The sequence below is a fragment of the Megalops cyprinoides genome, chromosome 23 (assembly GCF_013368585.1).
Source record: "Megalops cyprinoides isolate fMegCyp1 chromosome 23, fMegCyp1.pri, whole genome shotgun sequence".
NCBI classification, from domain to species: Eukaryota; Metazoa; Chordata; class Actinopteri; order Elopiformes; family Megalopidae; genus Megalops; species Megalops cyprinoides.
This window is the reverse complement of record NC_050605.1, coordinates 7754088-7778728: the sequence shown is the minus strand read 5'-3', so window position 1 is coordinate 7778728 and position 24641 is coordinate 7754088. Positions and strand designations below refer to the sequence as shown.

The 24641-nt window shown below is 42.2% G+C and overlaps 1 protein-coding gene across 5 annotated transcripts in view; it reads right to left on the bottom strand.

The window, feature by feature from the left end:
- LOC118770075 (metabotropic glutamate receptor 3-like) overlaps window positions 1–20682 on the bottom strand; it is a 45542-nt gene extending 24860 nt beyond the window's left edge. The window contains exons 1-3 of one of the 5 annotated variants that reach the window (XM_036517491.1): window positions 20587–20682; window positions 7004–7067; window positions 776–1401 (exon numbers count right to left, since the gene is read on the bottom strand). In XM_036517491.1, coding sequence (XP_036373384.1) covers window positions 776–1261 — 486 coding nt within the window. In that variant the 5' untranslated portion in view covers window positions 1262–1401; window positions 7004–7067; window positions 20587–20682. The other 4 variants (XM_036517490.1, XM_036517492.1, XM_036517494.1 and 1 more) reach the window with 4 other exon arrangements.
- Window positions 20683–24641: the final 3959 nt, after the last annotated feature.

Sequence of the window (24641 nt, the reverse complement as noted above, 5' to 3'; positions counted from 1 at the left end):
ACAACATATTGGTTGATCAAATTGGAAACAGCCATATTACTCACTCATTGAATGTCACAATCAGAGCGTTAGTCTTATGTTGGCAGTGTTGTATGATATTTGTTACAATCATTGCCATTGTATGTATTTATGTAAATTTAATGCATTATATTGAATTTGAGGTATAATGCTGCTCATTTCCTGGGGGCGCAGTGATCTGTGTTGAAGTTGTCATGGCTTGGTTTTTATGGGGAAGGGAGAGGAATGTTCCATTTGCAGAACAGGGAATTTTATTAGATACTGCATGGAGTTTACCTGCAGGGACAGAACACACTTTTCATTCCAACGTTCAGACTGATTAGGAGGAGTTGTTCAAGAACTGCTTGCAACCACAAGGCCGTATGAGTCTACCTGCCTGCCATGGGGCTCGAACCTCCCCCCTGTGTCTGTTCTCAGGTATCGACCAGTTGCTCCTGCTTGAACATATGTGAAGGGCTGCTACACTGAAGGACGCTCCAGACCTCACAGAGGTCAAATATCTGTTCCTCTGAGCATGACGTGCTACTGTCAGGAGCTCACTAGGTACATGAGGCAGATGGTGGGGGATGGAGCAGGCTTCGACCACACTGTCTGCGCCTCTGCACCTGCATGGATGGGTTTGCAAGGAAATAAAAATGTTCTCTCAACTGCCAGAGGGAAGATCTGAATGGATAGTTAGTCTGTTGGGCTGAGGTATACAGGCTATGGGCATTCATGCAGGCATTGCAAAGGTGTTCCCTCGGTAAAGTGACGTTACCTGGATAGAGACGCTGCTGTAGGAGCCCCCGATAACACCTGCTATGGCCAATGGGGTGTTTTCCTGGAGTGCGTACGACCCGTCGGGGCAGATAAACTCTGTGTCGTCCACTTTGGTCAGCGACGCCCTGACGAACTCCAGAGACTGCTCCAGCGCGTAGGTGTCCCTGGAGCAGGTGTCGAGGATGTGCGCCCCCAGCGTCACCCCGGGCAGCAATGTGGGGTCACTGTTGATCTCGTCGATGGCGAACAGCATGGCCTCCAGGCGCTGGATCCCGCGGTCCTCGTTGATCCGGCCACACTCGTCCATGCCCAGGCCCTTCTCGTGGACGGGGAAGAGGCCCCCCAGCACCAGGTCCCCCTCGATCTTGATCTCCTTCCGGGCGAAGCTGGAGTCGGCGAGCGAGACCAGGACACCCCTGGAGAGGGCGACCAGGAGCAGCACCCGGATCGCGGCCGGCATCTTCTGTTGGGCAGGAACGGGCATTACCGAGGAGTCAGGCGGTGCGGGCCGTCAGAAGCTGGGGTGCTCCCGTTTGCCTTCCATGGAAAAGTCAGGGAGGGTTTTGTCCGGCCAATCATGGAGGAGGAGACTGCAGGGGCTTCAGGTGGAGTCCTGCAAATGGACTAACCGTGAGGACAGATCTTTCAGACAAATGCAGAGCTCTCACACAGGAAAAGAATAAGTCCCCAGAGAAGCCCTGGAGTTTTGGTATTTATGAGCTACACGAGATGATTATGAGATGATTACATGAGATTATATTTAGCAAACACTGCTGTTAATACTTACTTGTGACACAGATAATTAAACTGGCAGAAGAAAAAGCATTTGCTGCTGCCAGCGTGCAACATTTTGAGTATTTTTCCGGTGCTGAATAAAAAATCTCCCATTTTCTCCCATGTTTCACCCATACTTTGAAATGACAATATCCGTCACCTATTTGATATGTATGGACAATCGCCCTGAGATCAGAGGCTGATGTAAGGTTTGTGTTTTGATCTCAAAAACCTGGCAAAGCCTCCTTAATCTAATTTCTTTTCCCAGATTCCCTGGGTGATGAGGCATTTGAATGCCCCAGTTATGCACTGGTTGTGTTGGCATCGGCACAAAGCCAAACTGCCTGTCCAAATGATTGGTCCACCCACAGATAATTCTCTATCCCGAACCAATGCCACTCATTTCAGGCCACTCAACACACAGCACTGTAATGTAATTTCTTGAACAGGAACTACGGTGCCCTGATCTCTATGCGACAGGCATTCAGGTATTGGGGAGAGAGCAACAATGGTTGCCTTTTGGCCCTCCACTGCACTGAACACTACTCTGAATCAGCTGGGGTCAGAACAAATAAGAAATCATGGGTGCATTCAAAACTATAGAGGGCTAGTGCCATTTTATCATATCATCATGGTGCTCAAAATGACATGACGGGGGCTGAGGAAAGCTGGATCTCAACCAGCTCCCTGCTTTCCCAGTCTGTACAGACGGCCTGATCAAAACCGTGAATAAAAAGTCACAGCTCTGGTGGTCCTCCAACCGAGTGGGACACCAAAAGCTTACGAAGGCATAAAAATGACGTGTGTTCGTCACACGTGAATGCGCACGTGGAGGTGCAAGATGTGCAACTGTGAAACGGTAATCTGCTTGAAATGTTAAAGGCATGAATGCTAAATATAACTAATACTGAGCACCCTATGTTTAAAACCATTAAGAGGAATACTAATGGACACAGTGGTGATTTGTCCAATCAGATGGAAGCACACGTACAGTTCAGTGGCCCAGTTAAGTCACGGTGAGGCCAATAGTTTAAATAATTCAGTATGACCACATTCATTCTTATAGCTTGTCGATGGTTAAACCCTGACGTTAGGCTTGCATTTGCACTTTTAGTTCATACTGTTAAGTGTTAGCAGCAATGTCTTCTTCCAGCTATTTATGTTCAGACACCTTTTGCTGTAATTCACAACTGAGCGATGGCTGCTGGAGGTGCAAAAATGTTATGATGACCAAAAGGAGGATGTGGGAGTTGGACATTTGCTCTGGTCCAATGGCACGAATGTGAACTTGTGATGAAACCACTGGAAACAAGGCATGACAATATGCAGAGCTATCTATGCCATCGTCCTAAATTTGGGTCAAACATGCATTAAAAGATAAATCCCAGTCAAAGATCAGATTCTCTTCTTTAAAGAGAATTACCCTGAACACCTGTGCAAAATAGTGTCAAAATCAATTTTAAGTGTGTAATTTCATAGTCAGTAGTGATGATGAGGATTCCATTATGATATTATCAGTATCATTAATTGCCTAATAAAAAGTGAGGACGCCCAAGGATTCATGTCAGCCTTTTCTTGATTAAATCTCAAGATCTGGGAGCGTTTGGGGTGGCTTGCATTCATTTAGGCTTGCCTTGGAAATTAAGTATTTATCTTATTTATCTTACTATGCTGATTTGTCATGTCAACCCCATTAGGATTAAATACTCTCTGCTTGAGGACAAAAAAAATTGCCACTGCCCCTTTCTCTCCTGGTTGATCTGCAGTAGGTATTAATGAATGTTCACCTTTTAGTTGAGGTGCCTGCTGTCGGTCCTCATGTAGAATCAATATTCTGACACTGGAAACCAGTGGCCTTTCGATTTGTGTTAGTGGCAGAGTTCAATGTAACACAAATGCACACGCTTACATTTTCCCATTACATTTACCCAGCAATTTGAAGCATAGACTACAATACTGCATGTAATGATAACACTGCATATAAGCTGAATGAACAGCTGTCCAGCACACATGCAAGCACATGTGCACATACACCCAAATATAAAATCCAAATCCAGTATTGTGCAAAGGAAAGGCTGTGCATGAAAAGGTATAAGGCAAATCGCCTCTGATGTTAATTCCTGATTTTGATCTGCAGTGCGTCAGCGTCTTAGTTATGAAGAATGTTTTGGGCTCCTTTATAGTGGTCAGCTTTACAGGGTCCAGCTGAACACGATGTCATAAACGGATACATGACTGAATTCCACTATATCAGAATATTTACTTACAGGCAGCCAATATGGTGGCCTAGAAAAATTCAAACAACCAATCAGCTATCTGGCCAACTGTCCATCACAGCAAGGATAGTGACCCTGTGTTGGCCATAGAAGGCAATCACGCAACATCTGTGCATTATTGCTGGAATCCACCTTGACATGACGCTGCACTATTCAGTTTTTTAGCAGTCGCCCTAATCCGAAGAACCTAACATTAATTACATTGGGTGTGTCATCCATGTATAATGGATTAAACCTGCAATTAGGTGCAACCACCCACAGCAGTGGAGTCTCACCCAGGGATTTATATGTGTGTCTGTTGAGTTCCAAAACCACCACACTGCACAAGCTGTCCCATCTTGGAGGGAGAATCAGTGGAACCAGGAGTGGTGCCACACGCACTGTAAACAGGGTCTCGATGAGATCCTGCTCTGCAAACACTGGACAGGCCTCCATGTGCAGAATTGATCCTTGCCAGCCCTCGCTCTTCACACGGCGCGCTTCCCCGCGCCACAGAGGAGCACGGCTTAACGGAGCTGGCAAGACTCCGGGTCCCGGTGGCAGCGAAACGGCGAGCGCGGCGAAATCTGAGGAAAAACTCCCACGTAGTTTACGTAACAGTAGCTTGTTTTTTTTTTCTCCCGGGTAGCTTTCGTCGAGATGTCCAACCCAGAAATCCAAATATGTCATTTGGATTTCTGGGTTGGACATCTCGACGAAAGCTACCCCAAACAAGCTACTGCGGCGTTCTCAGAATCAGAATGTTCTGTAAACAATCCTCTCTCAGCCAATTTAACTAGGAGAGTGGCAATCGAGCCTAAATTCTGAATGCCTGGATGCTCGGAGTTACTGAAGAGCAGGGTGACTCATGCTAGTTCTTCCTTCATAATTACCCGATAATGCAGGTGACAGCTGTTTATGACATCATCACCGAGACACATTAATCTCCATGGGATTACATTAGTGGAACGGAACTCAGTGGAGTGAATCTACCATGACATTACCAATTTCAAGGAGCCAGGTAACATCTAATTAAGGTACAGATTTCTCATCAAACTGGCCCGCCAGCCAGTTGCAGCTCAGAAAAAAAGACTGACCTTTATTGAGGTGTCCCTTATAACCCAAAGCCCATTGATGACTGTCTATACTAAGGATAGAAGCAAAGGATAGTATCGGGCAATTCTAGAATTAATTTAATGGCCTGTATGTTTTTTTGTCTTAGACAACAAATTTGAACAAACAAAAATGAAGGTCCTCTGACTCCTACAAAGAGACACTCTTCCATAGCTACTTGCTTTGTGATTTCATTGCTTTCACTGTCTCATTCTTGCCAGTTTTTGGTATACTTGTTTGCTTCCCACTGTTGGGACAGTCCTGCTCTTTCATCAGATATTTAGAGATATATATCTCCTCTGTCCAGGCCTACGTGAGATTTCATGTGTGGGTGCGCAAAAAGTTTAAGGCAAGGTGCCTTGTGTTAACATAATTATGGCAGCAAACTAAATAAGATGTATTGCTTCCCACAGGCAAAATGACAGTATACATATTCTTTACGCATGACTGACCCTCACCGACACACACAGAACGTTTTCAGTCGATGGCTTTGAAACAGCTGGAGCTGTGTTCCCTCCGTGCTGAGTGGATGTCAGCCCTGCACAAGGGCATTGATTGGATGTGACCACATAATCAGAGACATCAATTGCATTTTACTTAATTTAAATGCTGGGTGGTTAATTAATGTTTCTGAAATACACACACACCAAGTTACGGACAGCACCTAGATTAGCAAATGTTAAACGAATGTGCCAGTTGCTAAGAAATAATTTAGAATGCTGTCATTTCATCTGAAAGTTGATAGAAAGGTTTAATTGCGTGACAGAGAACTATACATGGACACATGAGAAAGTTACTGTACAACTGTATATGATTAAAGAGAGAACTATGATTATGATTAAAGAAAGAACTAAATCCGTGATGTAACCATGTATACACCTCTGGATTCAATCAATTTTCAGTCCAGTTTGTCTCTAACTTTGACTCCTAATTAGTTCCAAGTGTTACTTTTCAGTTTGGCAAGTTCAGTGATCAGAAAAAAGTAATGACAAGAATTGTGTTTGTACTGAAAAAAAAAACACTTGCATTTCTTTGTAGCTAGATTTAAGAACAAATGCTGATTGAGTCCAGGGGATAGAGGCTATTCTCAGCACTGCCCTACATAAATAATACTAGGCTCAGAAAGCCATCCTTTAATAGTTTTATAGGCTCTATAAATCACACGAACCAAGCCTTTCATGTTGTTTGGGCCTAAACATTCAATACAAGGACCAAAAATAAAGGAAGCCATTGCCAAAACATGACAGTGTCTTCACAAACACCTCTGTATTATTCACACAAAAAGGAACAACCCATTTTAAATAGTATTATTATTTTTGGAGCTCGTTTTAAAAACTGCATTTGTGTCAATGAGTAAAATTACAGTCTTAACCGTGAAACACTCACAGTTCCATCCAGCTCCATTAATACTTTTAGGTTCCTGCAGTGTGATGATGCCAATGGCTCCTGCACTTTGCCAGCTAACGTAGTTGTTCAGATCTCTTTTAACACCTCCAAGGGCGTTCTTTAATTCAACAGTACAGTATAATTGCGGGGGTAATACAATCAATTAGTGGTTAATGTTCCAACATACAATGACTACTGAATGTCTGTACTACTTCACCTCCCTGTTGCCTTTAGAGTTCCTGGTTCTTTCATTATTTTTACTAATTTTTTACTAAATTTTTACTAATTAACAAATAAAGCCTTGTGCACGTGGAATGATAGCAAATTTCAGGAACAATATGTTAACAATAGAATTCATAACCACCAATCCTATGTATCTTTGGCCTTACATTGTGGTATTACATTAATTATGGCCAATACCTTCATACAAGACATATGCATGCATACAGCAATTTTGTATCTTCTATTGTAATTCTGGTGCATTTCTTTGCTCCAAAGCACAACAGAGGTGCTGCTCTCCATGGATACAAACCTGCATCATTCTTTAGTTCAGTTCCCTACCCATTATTCCTCATGCTAGATGCTTGCAGACTGTGTCAAAATATTCACGCTCCATCAGAAAATCATCAGAATCGATACCGTGAATATGTTATGATGAATATTAAGAATGGTTGAGGAATTTTAAACATCTGACTTACCTGAATAAATAACGGAAACTCCGGAGGCTGCCCGGTCACGCTGCATGCCAAAGAGAGCAGTAACCTGAAAGAGCCAAAAAGAGATTCAGCACAGGCCTCCCTTAAATGACTCATTACTGCTACAGGGATTGAAAGCACTTTATTCTCTATCTCTTTGAACAACTGGAGAGTGTAGGATCCCTCAGATGACACTATAATAAGAAAAGGCAAGGATGAGGCACCCTTTGAATACGATTTGTTTAGACCTTTTAGTGTACAATAGTAGCTTAAAACTGCGCTCAAAGCTACAGTAGTGTGTTCCTGCCTATTTTTGACTATCCAACTGGATACAAAAAGTGTACAGTTTTGGGTATTCTGCTGTAATAGGACCAGGACAAGGTGTGTGGTAAAGAAATCCAAAAAAGAAAAGGAAATAATGATAACTATGATGTCATGAAGCCCACATAAGTCAAAAGAGGTTGAACACTTTCTGTGAACCAAGAATAATGAAACTAATTTATGTGGTTTGTTCTGTGTATGAACCCTAATCAGAATGGTTATGATTATGGTTATGATTCTTCTCAAGAAGAATCTAAACAAATCTTCCTGCTATATAAAAAAAACAAAACCAAAAGGCTGTGTTTTCTAACCCTTTTCATTTCAATATATCTTAGAATGTGCATAGTCTTAGTACTGAAGGGAAATGTGTGGACAAGAGCAAGTATGGAGGGAACTCAGTGATGAGGCCGAGCAGAAAAAAAGGCTGGGTGTAGGCGCTCTACTACTATTCCCAAGGGACCTCACACACCACCTGGGGCACTGATTCAATCAGACTTGATGCTCACAAGGAAACTCTGGTCTTTGCCACCAACTCTTTGAACCCTTAGGTGTTTATGTATTTTGAGCAGACATCTTGGACTGTTCTACATTAAATAATTGGCTTGTGGTTTAAACCAAATACATTTTTGCAGTGGATTTTTTTTGTTTGTTTGTGTTTGTTTGGTTATTATCAACCCACTGTCATGTGTACAGCACGTGCTGAAATGAATGAAGAAAATAAAGACAGAAAATAACATTTTTTTTCAAAGTTATGGAAAAAACATCATGGTTATATTGAGCTAGTTCTTTGGCCATTTTTAGGGCTAAGCTATTTTTCCTATTCTTCGGCATCCTCATCATCCTCCATGGTGTGCTGTGGTGGGGTAGTCTGACAGAGTCTACGCCCCATTACACCCCTCCATTCCCCACCCCCTTCATCAAGCATGAACACACACACTTTCTCTCTCGCTCTCTCTCCCACCGATCCGTCTTGCCACTGGAGCACATCTGTCAGCGTGTTAAGACGGCTTGCTACAGCGCCCACACAAAAGGAGGTCAGACGCAATCACACGCGCTTCTTTATTTCTGCCTGCCGATGCTCAGCGGAACGTGCGCCGGGAGCCGCGCGCGTGGCACGGAGTGCTGAGGGTTCGTTCCGCCTCCGCGTCTCCTCAGCGATAGCCCTTGTCCGATAGACACACTCCTCTTGTGTGAGGACAGTGATGGGGTCTCCTCCAGGATGGATACACAGCAGGACAGTATTACGCTGAGGGACAAATTTATCACCACTCTAGCAGCCATTGTTTGTGTTTAACAGGGACTCAGACCCTTTCCCTGTGGTAGTGGATGTAATTCTAAAAAATATGAATACAGCAATGTGCATTAACATAAGTTACTTCTCAATATGGTAGTTAGGGGAGTGTTTTGCAATAGAACAGGGTTCAACATAGCGTGGCCCCCGGGGATACTGCATGTCATGTGAATGAACTTCACACTAGGATCTATGCTCATACTGTTGTCTCTTAAGGTATTTCAGTGGGAACAAAGTGACGTGTAAGAAAATCAAGATTAATTTTCACACCACATAGTAACTGTTCTGTTCATTTGGTGTAGTCTGAAGAGCAGGTCCATTTTGATTCATATTAACTTACATGCAAATTAAGTAAGACATTCTTTGGATTATCATCATTATAGCCAATGTACATACAGGACAATGTTGTATTTCAGACCTGCTGGAGTTATGGCTAATGAGAAAGGAAGAGGTAATACTAAAGATATAATTATGTTTTGTTAAAGACCAGCTTTAATCTGTGGTCCACCATTGTGTTTACCCTCCGAAAGCTGACCCTCCCTCCTCAAAACTTTGGTCATCCCTAAAGCACAAGCAAGCCGAGAGTTTTCAAACTCAAAAAGCGTGCATTGCAGACCTGCTGTTTCTCCACACTGGATTCTGGAATGGTGGATTTTAGGTTTGTGTTTATCTGATATACCCAGGAATCTCAGGTCTACCTCACTTTTGAGGAATGTGTTGCTTTTCTGTACTTCATTAGACATCTTTACTTGACTTTTTTTTGCATTTTGAGCTGAATACAATAGAACATAATAAATCAGGGTGACACCATAGACAAGGAGCTATGGAGGAGGGGATATAAGGCTCAAAGAAAGAACAATGGCACTGAATACAAAGAAGGTTGAGTATATCTGTGGCCAAAAAACAAAACCAAAGTACAGCTCAAAACGCACACCTGTTATAGTGCTCACCGAGCTGAAGCTGTCTGCCCAACCACCTTCCCGCACTGCGACTGGGGGACACACACGGCTGCACTGTGCTGTCTGAACCTTCTGGTACCCAATCGAGTGAGGGGCGCAAAGCAGAAATGAGGAGATTTTTCTTCCCTGCGGCCAACCTGACACCTCAAATTTAGCAGGGTCCCCAAGGACACCCAATACAGAATGAGCGGCTTTTTTTAAAGGATGTATTTAATGTAGAGAATTAAATGTGCGGTGTCAGCTGTGTTCTGTACTAAGCCACACGTCCATATATGTTTTCCTCAGCAGAGCTCCTCTGCACGTCTGTATATAATATACACCTCTTCTTTCCAATGGACTACTCCTTTAGTTCCAGGCATATTGACTTGAAACACGTAATATGTAAATATGCCGTTTGATACAATATTCATTTAGACTTTCATGTCACGTTAACATTGTCTGTGGGCTTAATACTCTTCAAGGCTTTTATGAGGGCGAACTTCAATCACATTTTGAACTGCTCCATTGCTTCATTCTCAATTCTTTTTTCCCCTCTCACTAATACACAGTAGATCCAACACAATAACAAAAAGAGTGAGAGAATGAAAGGAGCTGAGGAGCTGTTTGGTTCGCTCAATGGCTACGTGACTGACAGCTGGCTGCTTGTATGTTTTTGCTCCCATTTAGCGGCCGGGAGAAGCGAATGATAAAGGTGTGAACAGTGTCCGTATAGGACATGCTTGGGTAACTGGCGAGCAGCTTTCACCGACTGAGCTGGTTTGAGTTCCAGTGAGACAGTCCTGATTGGAGATTTTGGAAGATTTGCAGGACCACATAGAAACAAAATGCATCAAGGAATGGGACGAACTAGTGAGCATAAGACTACTAGGAAAAACCTGAGAGGGTCTGTAGGGCAAGAGCAGTCACCCTTGAACCCGGGTCTACAGGGTACCAAACTGCAACTTTGAGGCTCTTTGGCGTTGCGGGCAATCTGTTGGTTTGGTACCCTGTAGACCCGGGTCCGAGGCCGGGTGGGGTGACTGCTCTCGCCCTTCGCTACAGGGTCCTTAAAAGCCAACACTCGGCACTGTCAGAAACACTTGAGTTGGTAATTTAAGGCCAATTCTGAATGTTCTCTGAGAAAAAAGAGATGCTGATTAAACTTTCACAAGGCTTGACCTTTTTCTTTTTCAGCCATTGTGACTACTACACTTCACCAACAAGCTTTTCTGTAAAATCCCATTATTGCTGATGTGGTTGATTTATTGATTTCCTTCACTGATGGACTGGCCAGTCATTTTGGCAAGCTGTTGTCCAGTGGTTTGAATTTAAATAAGGCAGTGCTAACATGGTGCACTATGTTAGGTACATAATTTCATCCCCCAGTGACTGATGCTACAAATATGCCAGCAGGCAACAATGCACAACCTGAATATCAAGAAAGAGGGCTTGTGTAGATTTAGAACTTGTTGTACCTGTTAAGTAAAAAGTATATCTGAGTGTGATAATTAAGAAAATAGCCTTCCTTTCTCTCTTGCTCCCTTATAAGAGCAATAGAATTCATGTACATTTTTGGCTTGGTACAACTGAAATTATATCACAGTGTGTGTTCATTTAATTTGTGAAGACTTTTTAAATCAGGGAAAGACTGAGGATCATAACTGTGCAACCATAAAACAGGTGCACACCCAACACTACACCTGATTAAGGCTGGGAGTGCCAGACAGACGTCAGCAGTGACGTGCTGGGGGTAACACGGGTGAGCACGCGAGACTCTGACAGCCAAAGAATGTTCGTTCAACATTTATGAGGCAAACCTAGCACTCATGTCAAAACTCATTCTGATTCATCCATCACAGTGACAGTGTGAATTTTTTTTTTTGACAAAAACAATAGTGAACAAGTGGCTACTACTCTGTCCCAACCCCTTACAACCCCCCCCCCCCCCCCCCACACACACACACACCCCCACCCCTCACCCCTCATCTCCAGACACACACACACCACATGGGCAAGAGACTTTCCATTTGCCGTTTTCAAATATTCGTGCCAGATAGTGCTCCCCCTTGCCAGCTTCACTATCTGTTCACTGTCTTGGCCTGCAGAAAGCCTCATCAACCCACATTCCCTTCCATTTATTTTACAAATCACACACATTTAATACATTATTACTTTTTTTTATCTTAACAATGCATTTTTGGGTCAGGAACACAAGTCCTCTTGTCATATAAGTCTTTATTGTCGTTACAGTGCACTGTTTATGGATTTCCCAATTCACAAGGATCTCAAGGACTGGGTGCATGCCTTGCCTCCTCAGTCTGACAAAGGAAAAACAACATGAGAGTCAATGCTTCATTGATAGCAATGTACTTGCTCAGCTGGCCCCATTTTACTGAACGAGGAAAAATCGTAACCTCAAGTCACAGGACAAGAGAAGTTTCAGAACTCAACTTCAAAATGATTTTGAAGTAAATATGGCTGTTCCTTTTCTCTTTTTCTTCCTTCTCAGGCAACAGGAGAGAAAATTCACAATATGACATGGTTTCCCAACATGGCATCGTAGCACAGTTACATAAAGCTCTCCTGGGGCATACAGAAATTAAATGGGACAGGGACATTTTCTATTAAATTAGCCCATTCTGTTGCCGATTATAAACAGTTTAGATTGTGCAGCTGTTTGCAGTGCCTATATGAAAGAAAGAAAGAAAAAACTGTTTCTTTCACGGTTGGCTTGGCATCCCTCATCTAAATATACACTATGAATTCCTGTATGTGTGCACATGTATCCATGTATGCATGTATGCATAGCCTACCCTGCAAACACATACTGTACATTTCAAATGCTGTACAAATATTATAATCCAATGCACCATCCTGTATTCTTAAACATTTATCATCTCCTTGCAGACATGTTATTTCAAGTACGGAATAATATTACTACTGAAAACACAACCCGTTGTGTCACAAATACAAAGCACCCTTTTTTCGGAAAACTGGACCCTCAGGGTCCTTGCAGTCCTAGATTTAGTAGAGAGATGAAATGATGAGAGTGTAATTAAGGCTCAAGAATTCTGGCCCAAGCAGAGCATTTCTGTTTGTAATGGGACGTTTATCAAAACCAATGGAAGTGGTGTAACCAGCTCCCAAATACACAACTGAGAGGCTTATATAATGAGACACTACCCTGGTCTGTCAGTTTTGGTGCACACTACTATTTACTGAAACACATGTATATGCTAAAATGGATTTTTGGAGGTTTTTTTTGCATGACTCAAATAATTTAAACGTCATAATCTAAGTGTATTTGCAGATGAATGGATTTCATGCAAATCTAGATTAGAAATTCAGATAAAGTTATATAGTATTCTTGAATCCAAACATTTGTGCAAGTACAGTGGGGGTAGACCATTCAATATTTATAGACTGCTTCTTAGGTTGAAAAGATCATTGGTCTGTAAATAGGGCACAGTATTTATTGAAAAGAGAGCACAAAAATGACCATATCACAGGCCTACTCTGTTTCAGGGCATTTAGTGTCAGAATATGCAGGGCTTAGTGCCACCTGTCTGTCATAATGGAATCACAAAATATTATTACATAAATTACATTACATTCATTTAGCAGACACTCTTATCTAGGGTGACCTCCAGCAAAAATGAACACAAGTGTATCAAGTTGAAGGGCACCCACTGCAGTTGTTTAAAAGAGGAGCAGTTATCGATTATCAATTAGATAGGAGTCTAATGGCCTTGACTTTAAGTTTTAGTCCCCTGTAAAAACAAAACAAACCTCAGCATATGTTTTAAATAGACCACCTATGTACCATCACATACCAAAGGAAATCGCCTTTACAGACCAGATTTCCAAATCCTCCATACATCCAACTGAACTGGGTTTTGGTTTCACATACAAAAACCCAGGGTGCCTTTTTAACTGTGAGCACAATGCAGAAGCTTCTGTCTCACTCTGAGATCAAAGGCTTTGGTATCTGCTTTGCTTGAAACACTTGAGAACATGCCATGCCCCTACACAAGTCTCTTACCTAAATAAAGCTTGGGATGTTGGAGGACAGCTGCTTTAGGTTTTGACAGTTATTGATTAGAACTTACTATATCAGCAGCAGTAATGAAATATCGAATAGAATGGCTTATGAAAAAATAACGAGGGAAAGAAAAACCATGAAATGACAGATTCAGCCAATTTGCACAGGCAAAACACACTTTCCAAATGACAGCACAGCACTCAAATATATACGTTCAAACTTTTATGGAGTGAAAAAATAAAAGAATGTATGGAAACTGTTCAGATTTGCCATGTGTTTTCCTGTGGGATTTGTGAGGCCAGCAGCAAGTCTTGAGAGAACATTCTGGATGCTCTGAAAGATGCGACCGAGCGTACAGACAGGAAAAACTGATTATCCCGGCACCTTCTAGCTGGATAATAGCTCTAAAAAAGTAATGAGGCACATTCGGGGAGGAATCACATATTTATGCTGTTTAGTACGCCATTGCACTTTAATGGCCAATAAAACGGTATAGTTTTTAAAGTGCCAATGCCCTCACAGCTAATAATCTCACACAAAGAAGCACTGTGATTCCTCAGCTAAGAACATTGCACTTGCACATGCAGTATTTCCTCATATCGACATCAGACCTCATTGGAAAGCTAACTGTATGTGGGCACTTTGAAGCCTACAACATTCTCTGTTAATTTCAGTCACTGCCAAACTGATAATGTTGCGCAAGAAACAAAAGCTTTGCTATTCAAACAATACGTTAAGGACGAAAAGAGGGAAGATGGCACTAGAGAGACCCTGGAGCGGAGTATCACTCATAATCAATGTCTTTTGGGACAGCATCTCCCCTCTGTACATGGTTGGACAAATTGAGCAGAAACATTAGCAGCTGCAAACACGCTGGCACTGCAGCCTTCAGACTACATCAGATTTATCTGGTTAGATCTTCACTGACAACTGTCCTCTCGAGGGGGCTGAGATGGAGCATGGTTGGGTCAACCTCAGCCTCCCAAGGAAACCTCAAGGCCACAGAGTCACTGCACCCTTCAGAAATGAAGGCAGGACAAGTACATTACATTACATTGCATGGCTAATTTTCTGTGGTATGTCAGGTTTATTACCTTCCCCAAGGGGGCAGCAATAGCAGACCACCTGGGAACTGAACTGGCAAACTTCAGGGAATGAGACCTGCTCTTTATCAATACACCATATTGCTTCCCCAAGTACACAGGGTGTTCTCCCCTCTGTTATCAGGTCAACCATCGTGCTCACAGGGAGTTCTCAATGAGGAACGGTGCTCATTGACAGGGCCCATTTAATTAAAACTTGTGGATGAACCTGAAAAACATAGACATCGTAGTGCTTAAAGAAGGCAGATTGTACAGGTGAACAGGTCACAAGGTGGTCTCATCTGGAACCCCTTAGACCCCAAGGACACAGACTGTGTTCACCAAATGGTGGTGGGGTGCTTGGTGCTTCTCTATCTGTGGAAAAACATGTGATCTGAGTGTAGTCCTTTTCCTACTGAGTGCTAAATATTTCAGTTGTAAAGTCAGACAAACCTACCTTCAAAATATTGTACTGGATTGATAAAGGCAAGCAAAATTGATAGACGTTCTCTCATAAGAAAACACTTTCAGCAAAATAATACTGTAATTAATACTGTATACTTTATTGACCTGGTTTTTCCTCTAGGTGAGAGGAGCTCCACGATTTTAGAATGTTGATTCCACAGACTGTATCCGTCTTTCTTGCTGTCGGGTAATGAAAAAAGCAATATTAAAATGACTGCATACAACCTGTGGCTCCCCAGCCTGAAATCAGATTCGATCTCGCTTTAATCTATTTTTACACTTTCTGTATTTCACACAGGCATCAGTAATGCGAAACTGTGTCTTTTTTTTGTTTCTTTGTATGATTTGGATCATGGCTGAAGGATCGATGAAAACACTCGTCACTCAAACCAAGGAACGTGCTGCAGTGGTGAGGATCTCTGGGGTTGGGGGAGTGGCCCGCAGCGCGAGGTCCGTGCTGCATCCCTGCTGTGGTCTCCGCGTGGCCACTGTGCACAGCGGTGGTCAGCCACTCCATTATTTATGAAGAGCCTCCCGATACAGAGAGGAAACAGCTGTGTCTTTGCACTGCCCTTTCTGAGGCTTGTCTCAAATGTAGGTTAAGAAAAGTGCGAGGCTTCACTGTTACGGTATCATACAATTTCCTTAGCCCTCTTGGCAGCATGGTACAAATTTCCATATGGGAGGGAAAATGTAATTGACTAATATATTGATTACTTAATCAAGTAACTGGTTGACTAACATGAAGCAACCCATCGGAGAAATATGACAGGATATTGTATGTCTGTCAATACTGCTTGAGATATGCTGTGATCAATACATCAAAATACACTAGCCTTGGAAATATTGTTTTTCCAAGTGCTCATACACTGTAGAATATGACTTGAGTTCAAAATTTTGCTCGTGTCAAATTAAAATCGATATTTTGGTTTTTCCTGCCAAGGTCATTTTAATTGCAACTCACAAGTGTATGTGACAGTAACAAAAAAGGTCATTACAGGTATGCTCTGATGGGGTCAGCAGAGAGGGCAGTGCTTGTCTTGGTTAAATGGGGAAATGTGTACCAGCCAACTGTTTGTTGGTATGAGCATCCATGTACATCGTTAAAATGCCCATGAAGGTGTTACTGAGTTTTGTGAGATCTTTCCTGGAAAGCACAATTTTAATCAAATGTTCAATTGTTTGGATGCACAAAGCACCCTCCCACGCCGCCAAGGATTTGTGTACGATTTTTGTACATCGGCAACAGCAAGCAATCCTAGCTGTTGAAGTACATTTGGCTGATAATCACAGAAGCACCATATCAAAGGGCTGTTCTCTGTCTCAGTGTAAGGCGAGATCCGAGGGGATGCTCCCAACCGTGCAAACACTGACCGTACCTGCCTGGCCAACACCGTGCGCTAATGCAGCACCACAACAGCGGGGGGCCGGCGAGCTAAATAAAGGGCGGTATTGATTATTGCTTGTGCGCTGTCTTGTCCGTTCATCTCCTGCATCAGAGGCGAAAGGTGCTTCCCCGTGTGAAGAGCTGCCTTTGAGATTCAACCCGCGGAAATGACGGCTGCCCACAACATCGAGCCGACGTGCTGAAGCTACAGCTAAAGCGCGTGGCCGTAGCAGGGGTTTGGCAGCAGGGTTCAGTCTTTCTGCTTCTGAAGGAATAGACTTCTCATAATTCTTATTAATCATTCAGGCAACATTTTACAAAAGGCAGAGCAGGAAGGCAGAACAGGCACTGGCTTTACAGGGAGACAGCAGATGCATGGATTGACACAGAGCCCTTTACATTGCAGGGAGAGGAGAGAAGACATGCACCTGTTAAAGATAACATGGGTGCAGTAGGTAGAGGCATAAAACGCAGATGTCACATTCATGCCCTGAGAATGACAAGCATTAATACTATGCCCAAAAAAAAGACGCAGACCTGTTCACCGCAGCTGGCGCAAAGGATGCTGGGAGCCCTTTTAACAGTTATCAAGGGGTGGGAGAGGAAACACACCCAAGGGACAGTGCACCGCAGTGTCTTGAAAAATGGTGTATCTTTAATTTTAGAAGCAGGATGTCACTTGAAGCAATGATCAATAATTGTGCTGTCATGGTGCAGTATTACTTGGAAACTATACCTAACTGTGAATGTGACTTTACAATGATTATCTTACTTCAAGTACACACTGTGCAGACCTGGTATTGACATGACGGGCTGGCTGGGCTGCTATTTTGCTAAACATCCTCAAATGCTGTTCTCTCCTTCGTTCAAAAGGACCATGCCTTCTCAGCAAGACCATAAGACCTCATAAGAACAAGCCAGTGAAGAAGGGCGAATTACACGTTAAGAAGAGACCAGGGCTTTGTGTATCCACTACACGCCTGGGTCTTCCTTCCTCTGTCAGATCTCACCTGACGCCAACTGAATGGCAGTGGAGCACATTCACTGGTAAATTGAATGCACCCACAGGGCATTCAATTTAACAGCCATGGCCGTTTTCATTAACTTTGGGTAACAAATTTAAGCAAGCATTTCATTTTTTCTTTCAGTTCTAACACATTGTCAAATGCTCAACAGTCACCAAGAACAAATGAGAGGTGTTGTATAATAAAAAGAAAACGTGATACCCACTTAAATTTGTTAGTTTATGTTAAGGAAACTAATCCGCCCAAGTCTATGTATTTTTTATAGCTTTACAGCATTGCATATATCTGAGGCATGAGGCATTGGGAGAAACAGAACATCTCTCCACTGGTGTCAGCGTGAGTGCCATTGTTAGTTGTTGTCTGGGTATCACAACTTCGAGGATAAAATCATTTACATCCTTTTAACAGAAAATACTGGTACACTGCTAATCACTGTAACGCAGCTCTTTTCTGCATGTAGTCCTCAGAGTATAGCTCTGTAGCACAATCTCATAGCCAGCCAGGAATAACACAGACTACAGAGTGCCAGTTCTCAGCCACAATTTATCATTGTAACTCTGTTCAATAGCTTTGTTTAAAGAGTGCACTAAAATCATTTTGACATAGAGTCAGCTTCTCAGTTTTGCTTGCTTCTTGTGATCTCCTCAATCAATCAGACTTGCGCCTTCAGTGAGCGCTCACAGGCTTTATATGCATCTTAACAAAGTATGACTCGAACAGGAGAAAGATGTTTAACTCATACTGGCAACAGTTCAGAGATGGGCTGGATAGTAGGTACAATTTGTAAAGCAGTCAAACCTGTTGTAATGAACCTGAATCCCAGGTTCTGAACCCACTAAGTTCCTTTTGTAAACCCAGATTGGTAGCAGCTTTGAAGTGTCAAACTGAGGTTGTGGTTCGCTTCCTGCATAACAATGTTGGACACAGATGAGTCTGACAGTCTCATTCATGCCCATTTCTTCTACATTCTTGGATGCAATCAAACGCTGTGTGTGCGTGTGCGCGCATGCAGGCTTGTGTGTGTGTGTGTGTGTGTGTGTGTGAGTGAGAGACAAAGAGAGAGAGAGTGTGTAAGTTTCCACTTAAATTAAAATCAAGCTGAATGCAGAATGTTGCCAATTTCCAAATCATTTGCCTCTTAACTACATGAGTGTCACAAACAGCTGCTAATTTTATCCAATCAAGAAGACAAGGGTAATTTATTCATTTAGTTTATCACTGAAAGGGTCTCTATGGTCTTGTATAAATGTATGACTGCAGCTGTTGATGCTGCTACATAGCAGCATAGAGCACACACTGAACACCCATTCTGATTTCCACTACAATCAAAACCAATATATGTTTAAACATTACACATTACATACTGAAAACAATGCATCCATATAACACTAAACTCTCATTCACACCTCATTTCCAGCAGCAAAGTCCCAGAAATAAGCAATCAAAACAAGCTTCAAATGCCTCCTGTTCTGGTATTCTGTCTACCTTAGGGCATAGAAAATCTTAATATCGAAAAAAAAAAACATTCCCTGATTTAATCTTGACCCTACTTCATCATGCTTGTACCTGTGATTTATAATAACATAAATCACAGAGATAGACTGAGGCAATATCGTATAAATAACACCGCTCCAAACATCGCATAACACCGGAATTAAAATTCTGTACAGATATCTCGCCAGTATAAATAATGCATTATTATCATACATTTGAGAAATCCTTGTGAAACACTCAGGTGTTGCTGGGTGCGCATGGCTGTTGGAAATGGCTCTGAAAATAGGAGGGCTCTCACTCGATATTTTCCAAATTACTCTGTTTCTGAACACAAATTGAGTTTGATGCCTGCCAGCAATAAATACACCTTAGTATTAAAATCGTTCCTTCGAGGGGAAAAACAGGAGTGTACATCTCCCTGCATCAGAGGTGTAACATGCCTAATTTCACTGAATATAATGCAAGACTATGCACGGGATATAAATCGTTATGTGCACACTGCGCATCTATTGTTTTAAGTTAAAAGACAAACGGTGGGCTGCCGGGAGCATTTCATATTTCAAACCAACATGTTTACATTTCAATCAATCAAATGTTCCTGCTGACAACGACATGCGAGTGTCAACAAATACAACGTTGGCGCTTGTGCCGAAAACGTGCTACTAGCCACAGGTCACACGAGCAAACGGACTGAGTGACAGGTGAGTAAAGGTTTGGCGCGCGCGGCGTGGGAGCGAGAACGTTAACACCTTGCAGATGCGGGCTAAAAGTTACAAACACATTTCGGCTCCCGGGATAAAAAGGACTGCACGCACTCTACCGTCCCATTGTTGTTCACAAACAAAGTCCGATTATGTAATGCTGAACTCGGAAGATGCACTGTGAGAATGTAAAGACACGGCTTCAATTCCGCGGATTTAACCGCTCGCCCTTTTTTTCGCTTGAGCATTATGTAATATAAAAAATAACTTCACCGGGTTGCGGTAAACACCGATATTACAGTTCCTAAAATCACTGTGTTCAAAGAAACTGGAGCATCGCATACATCTCATGTACTGCTGGTGGATATTCTTACGTGCTCTCCTGTTTACCACATTCTTTTGGGCATTCAGCTAGCAAAATTTATTTAAGAATTTACACCAAGCTACGATTTTGTACTCACCCACAGATTCTCATGCAGTGTACACTGTCTATATTTCAATCAGATTCAAGTTCCTTGCAAACTACATAATGCACTGCGTCCCCCCTCTCCTTTGAATACTGGTTACATTCACAGACTGTTAACACGCAATTGGACGTTAACTTGCTGCAGTGCGCTCATGAACTTACATGAAGGTACAAATGATTTCTGGAACACTGATTCAAACTGATTTTCACATCCTCCACTTTCTTCGTTTCTTTAAAGCAATACAGTCTCACCATTTATTATTCAATATCGAATTCCATGATTTGACTCACTTATCTTGCACTCTTGCTTATCCACAAAGAAAAAGTCTTCCACCCATTCCCTCTCTCATTGATAGTACGGCCGACGTGCTTACTTCAGCAGAGCGGTCTCTTCCCGGATCTTTGCGAGCGTCCGTTCGCTGAGAGCTCCGAGCGAAGGAGAGGGTCGCACAACCCTCCTGAAAGGATTCAGTGCAGGGCGGGGGGTAGAGAGTAGTAGGGGGAAACGAGTTCTGATCAAGCAGCGCTTCTTGCAAAAGGATGCTTCTGTCTCCTAGCAACAACAGTCAATCTTGCTCGGGTACCTTTTTCCATTGGATAAAGGAAATCTTGCTTACCCTTGTCCAGCAATTAAACCAGGGTGCAGGTTTATACTGGTGTGACAGATTTCACTAAGCACTGAACTAGAACATTCTGAGGACATTTATGTCAACATGTTGGCATATGTTGCACGACAGGCAGTCAGCTTTGGTATAACATTGTAAGGTGAATTGTATTTTTGGCAGGGTAACAATTGTTTTATAAGTACGGACTCAGTATATTACGACTGCCAAGGTTGCATTTTTCTCCTGAAATGTTAGCACAGTAGAGACTTGGTAAATTTATGCACACATGAGTACTATACTCCGTCCCCAGGCGTTAATGCTTTTAAACCCGTGATACACAGACTAACTGGAAAAAATAAAATAAAATAAATAAATACACGAACCTGGCTTAGCCCGATTCGAGTACACACGAATTCTGAACTGCAAGAGTCGTCATGCATCTCCCACAAAAGTGACTTTGGTATGAGTGGTATAGCTTGAAGGAGTCTCTCTGTATGGTTATGTTTGGGCTGACCATGCATAATCGCGATGTGTTTTACATGTATTGATGTGAAAGATAGGCTATTGATCTTTATAACAAACTTCGTACTACAGACTGACAATCATATGATGTCGTTGGGTTTTTTGGCAAATGAAATGATCTTTAATGATAACTGTAATCATTAACAGTTTTAATACATGTCGACCTTATTTTAAAAACAAAAATTTAATCGTAATTAAGGAAAACGTCACAATGCACGTGCGAAATTTATACGCTAAGTACTTCTGTTAGGCGTAATGGTCAGACAAGGTATGACGTTACTGCATGGAGAAAACAAAGCTTCCCGACGAAACTTGAAGGGGTTTTAAAGATTGTTTGACCGTGTTGATCTGACAGCATCGCAGTAAGACCGTTATGATAAAAGAAAGAACACATCTGGTACAAACACCAAAACTCGGACCAAGTATACCTCCGTTCCGTTACACGCCATACTGTGTTATCAGGTATCCACACACCTGAGGACGTGCCCTTAAATACAGAAGAGTTGCCAGGAGGTGTTTTACTCCGTGCAGTCCACTGGATCGTGCTGAACCGTTGCAAACAAAGGCTTTCGTTCAGGTAAAGTGCTCAAAATCTCTGAAAACAAATGTCGGTTAAATGTGTTAAGATCCTCTCAGTGCAATTAACTTGTTAACGTCAGGTGCGTCTGAGTTTAAGAGACGCCGTAACTTTTTCAATAACCATAACTAGTCCTCCTAAAAAATTAGTTCACCAAGTTCACTCTTGCAGTTATTTACAATACGGCTGGTCTTTCAAGACTAAAATAAACTAGTAATAAAATAAACCAATAATAAATAAAAGAAACCCAACTACGCCGTGAGCCCAAAGAAACCAGATCAGAGTGAGTTGTGGCGTGCAAAATTTTAAACATGGCATTTTTAGTCTTATAGAACTCAACATTACCGTTATAGCGAACGGATATTAACCTGTATGTGGAAACGTTTAACTGATGTGCATTAATCTTAGAAATGGCAAATTGTTCTCATTTGGTTAAACCATTAATTATTGCTATGAATTTACCAGTGGCATTTTGACAGCCAAGCAAAGATGGGTAAATGAATAAACGGGAGCATGTGCAGTCATTTGACATCTACATTAGTATTTCTCGTAACACTTCCTGGAGGCCGGTCTACCTCTTAACCACTGAATGTTTCCTTGTCTCTGCCTTTGAATGGTTGGATACTTGGGCTATGATGTCATGTCTATTCTGTGGAAAGCGCACATTAAAAGACAAACATTTTAAGTCTGCCATTTGCCTGACGAAGGTTCTGTGCTGTAGACATGGGAAAACACGCCTGACTGAACGTGCGACTTCTCTCATTATTTCGTCCTGATTAACCAGATGAAAACTGGCAGTAAATACTCTAGGAAAAGGGAAAAAAAATACTCATTAACTTGGGGTGTTTGTTTGCAGCGAGAGTGATGCGCTGTAAGAAATAATACATAGTTTAAAGGTGACAACACTGTAATGACAATAAAAATCTTTGGCTGTACACTGCTGTTCAAGACGTTTATGGTATATGACTACATAATTTAATGCCAGTTCAGGTAATTGAGGACACGACATTGCTTTTGGATTCATGGTTAACAAAATGTGGTATATCTGGGGATAGAAGGTAGTCATTTTCAAACGGCAACAACAGGAGGGACAGTGCTTTGTGAAAGGGACAAGACTTGCTTGAATACATAAGTACATTTTGGAAGGGTAATAATGTGTACAGTGTAAACTTTATTTTTTTTGTAAACATTATTTTTTTCTAAATGTAATTCCTGAGTTAAGACTGCCCACCACAGCCACAGTGAATCGGACATCTGTACTTTCATGACGTTCATACCAATTTGTTCAAAACTGTATTAGTCTTTAAACTTATACACTCATTTAATTCTGTTCAACAGTTGAAGGCCATTGAGCATAAGGAGAAAACATAGCTTCTAGGGTATCACTATAGTGGACATTTAACTAGGATCTTGAAGAATACCATCACTGTGCAACAAAGGGATTGTGACACAGCGACCATTTATTGAAGGCTGTTTCCCTGCACACAAAATAAATGACATTGAGATTGAATAATTCTCTGAGGGAGTGGGGACATGGTGTCTGGACCGATTCCTCTATCTGTGATAAACACTCTACCAGCATGACTCGGCACACATGGGACTTTAAATCCAAAAAATTAGGGCATGTTCACAAGCTTACTGTGAAGAAAGTTCCAGTTAGTGTTGCATTGCTATCAGCTTTGTTGGCATTAGAAGTCATATACCCGACAGTATCCTAACTTGGATATCATCATGTTATTTGGTCAAACTTCTGGGCTATCACAAGCATGATTACTGTATGTTTTTTTACACACCATTTTCTGTCTCATGGGTAACATTTCAGAGTGTATGTATTTGTATTTGAGGATTTGCCAGGGTCCAGCCTGCTTGTTGTTTCTCTCTCCTTACTGAAGGGTTTCCATTCACTGTGTTAACCAGACAGGGTGTTTTTTAGGCCAGAGAGAGACTTCTCAAGCTCTTCTGTCTCAAAAACACAGTGTTGGCAGGATAATGAACCTTTTGTCCTTTAGCTGGTGTGTGAGCAAAAGAGACTAGCTTTGTCCTGTCAGGGATGGTGACACTTGGAACAGTTCCTTTTGTGCGTCTTGTACCCTCCGTCGAGCTCAGCACAAACGGCGGACGCCTTGAAAGAGCTACATTTTTTCCCTATTTAGCCGTGATCGGAGATTTCCCGTGAATGGAGCTCAGTCACTCCCTATAGCGTCGTCGCTTTGGAAATCCGAGTCCCCCGCCGGCCCCTCTGTTTGGGAAGTTAGCGCGTGTTGGTTTCAGACTTCCCCCTCATACCGCGATTCCATCTGTTCAAGCGGCGCTCGCATTATCCCGGAGAGATTGCGTTTTCACCATGTAGAGCCCTCGTCTAATGTTGAACAGACCAATTGTGTTGCAAAATTAACAAGATTATGAATGCGCCATTTATCATGCCTTCAGCAGCACAAACTCTGCCCTTGTGTATCTGTAATGATTAATGTTCTTTGGTATTCTAGTTCACAGAGGGCTGTCTTAGAAGCGTGCCTCACATTGGTGTTACAGGAAGTTTAATCATTATACCATCAAATTTTGTTGGACTTGGAAAAACCATGATGTGGATTGAAACGGATGCATACACCACTTTATCAACTTCCGATTTACTGCACGCTTGTGGTCAATCATTTTGTAAAGTGATGTAATTCCTCAAAACATGATGCCACTAGCTTGGGTGCAGAACACATCAGATGGAATAATC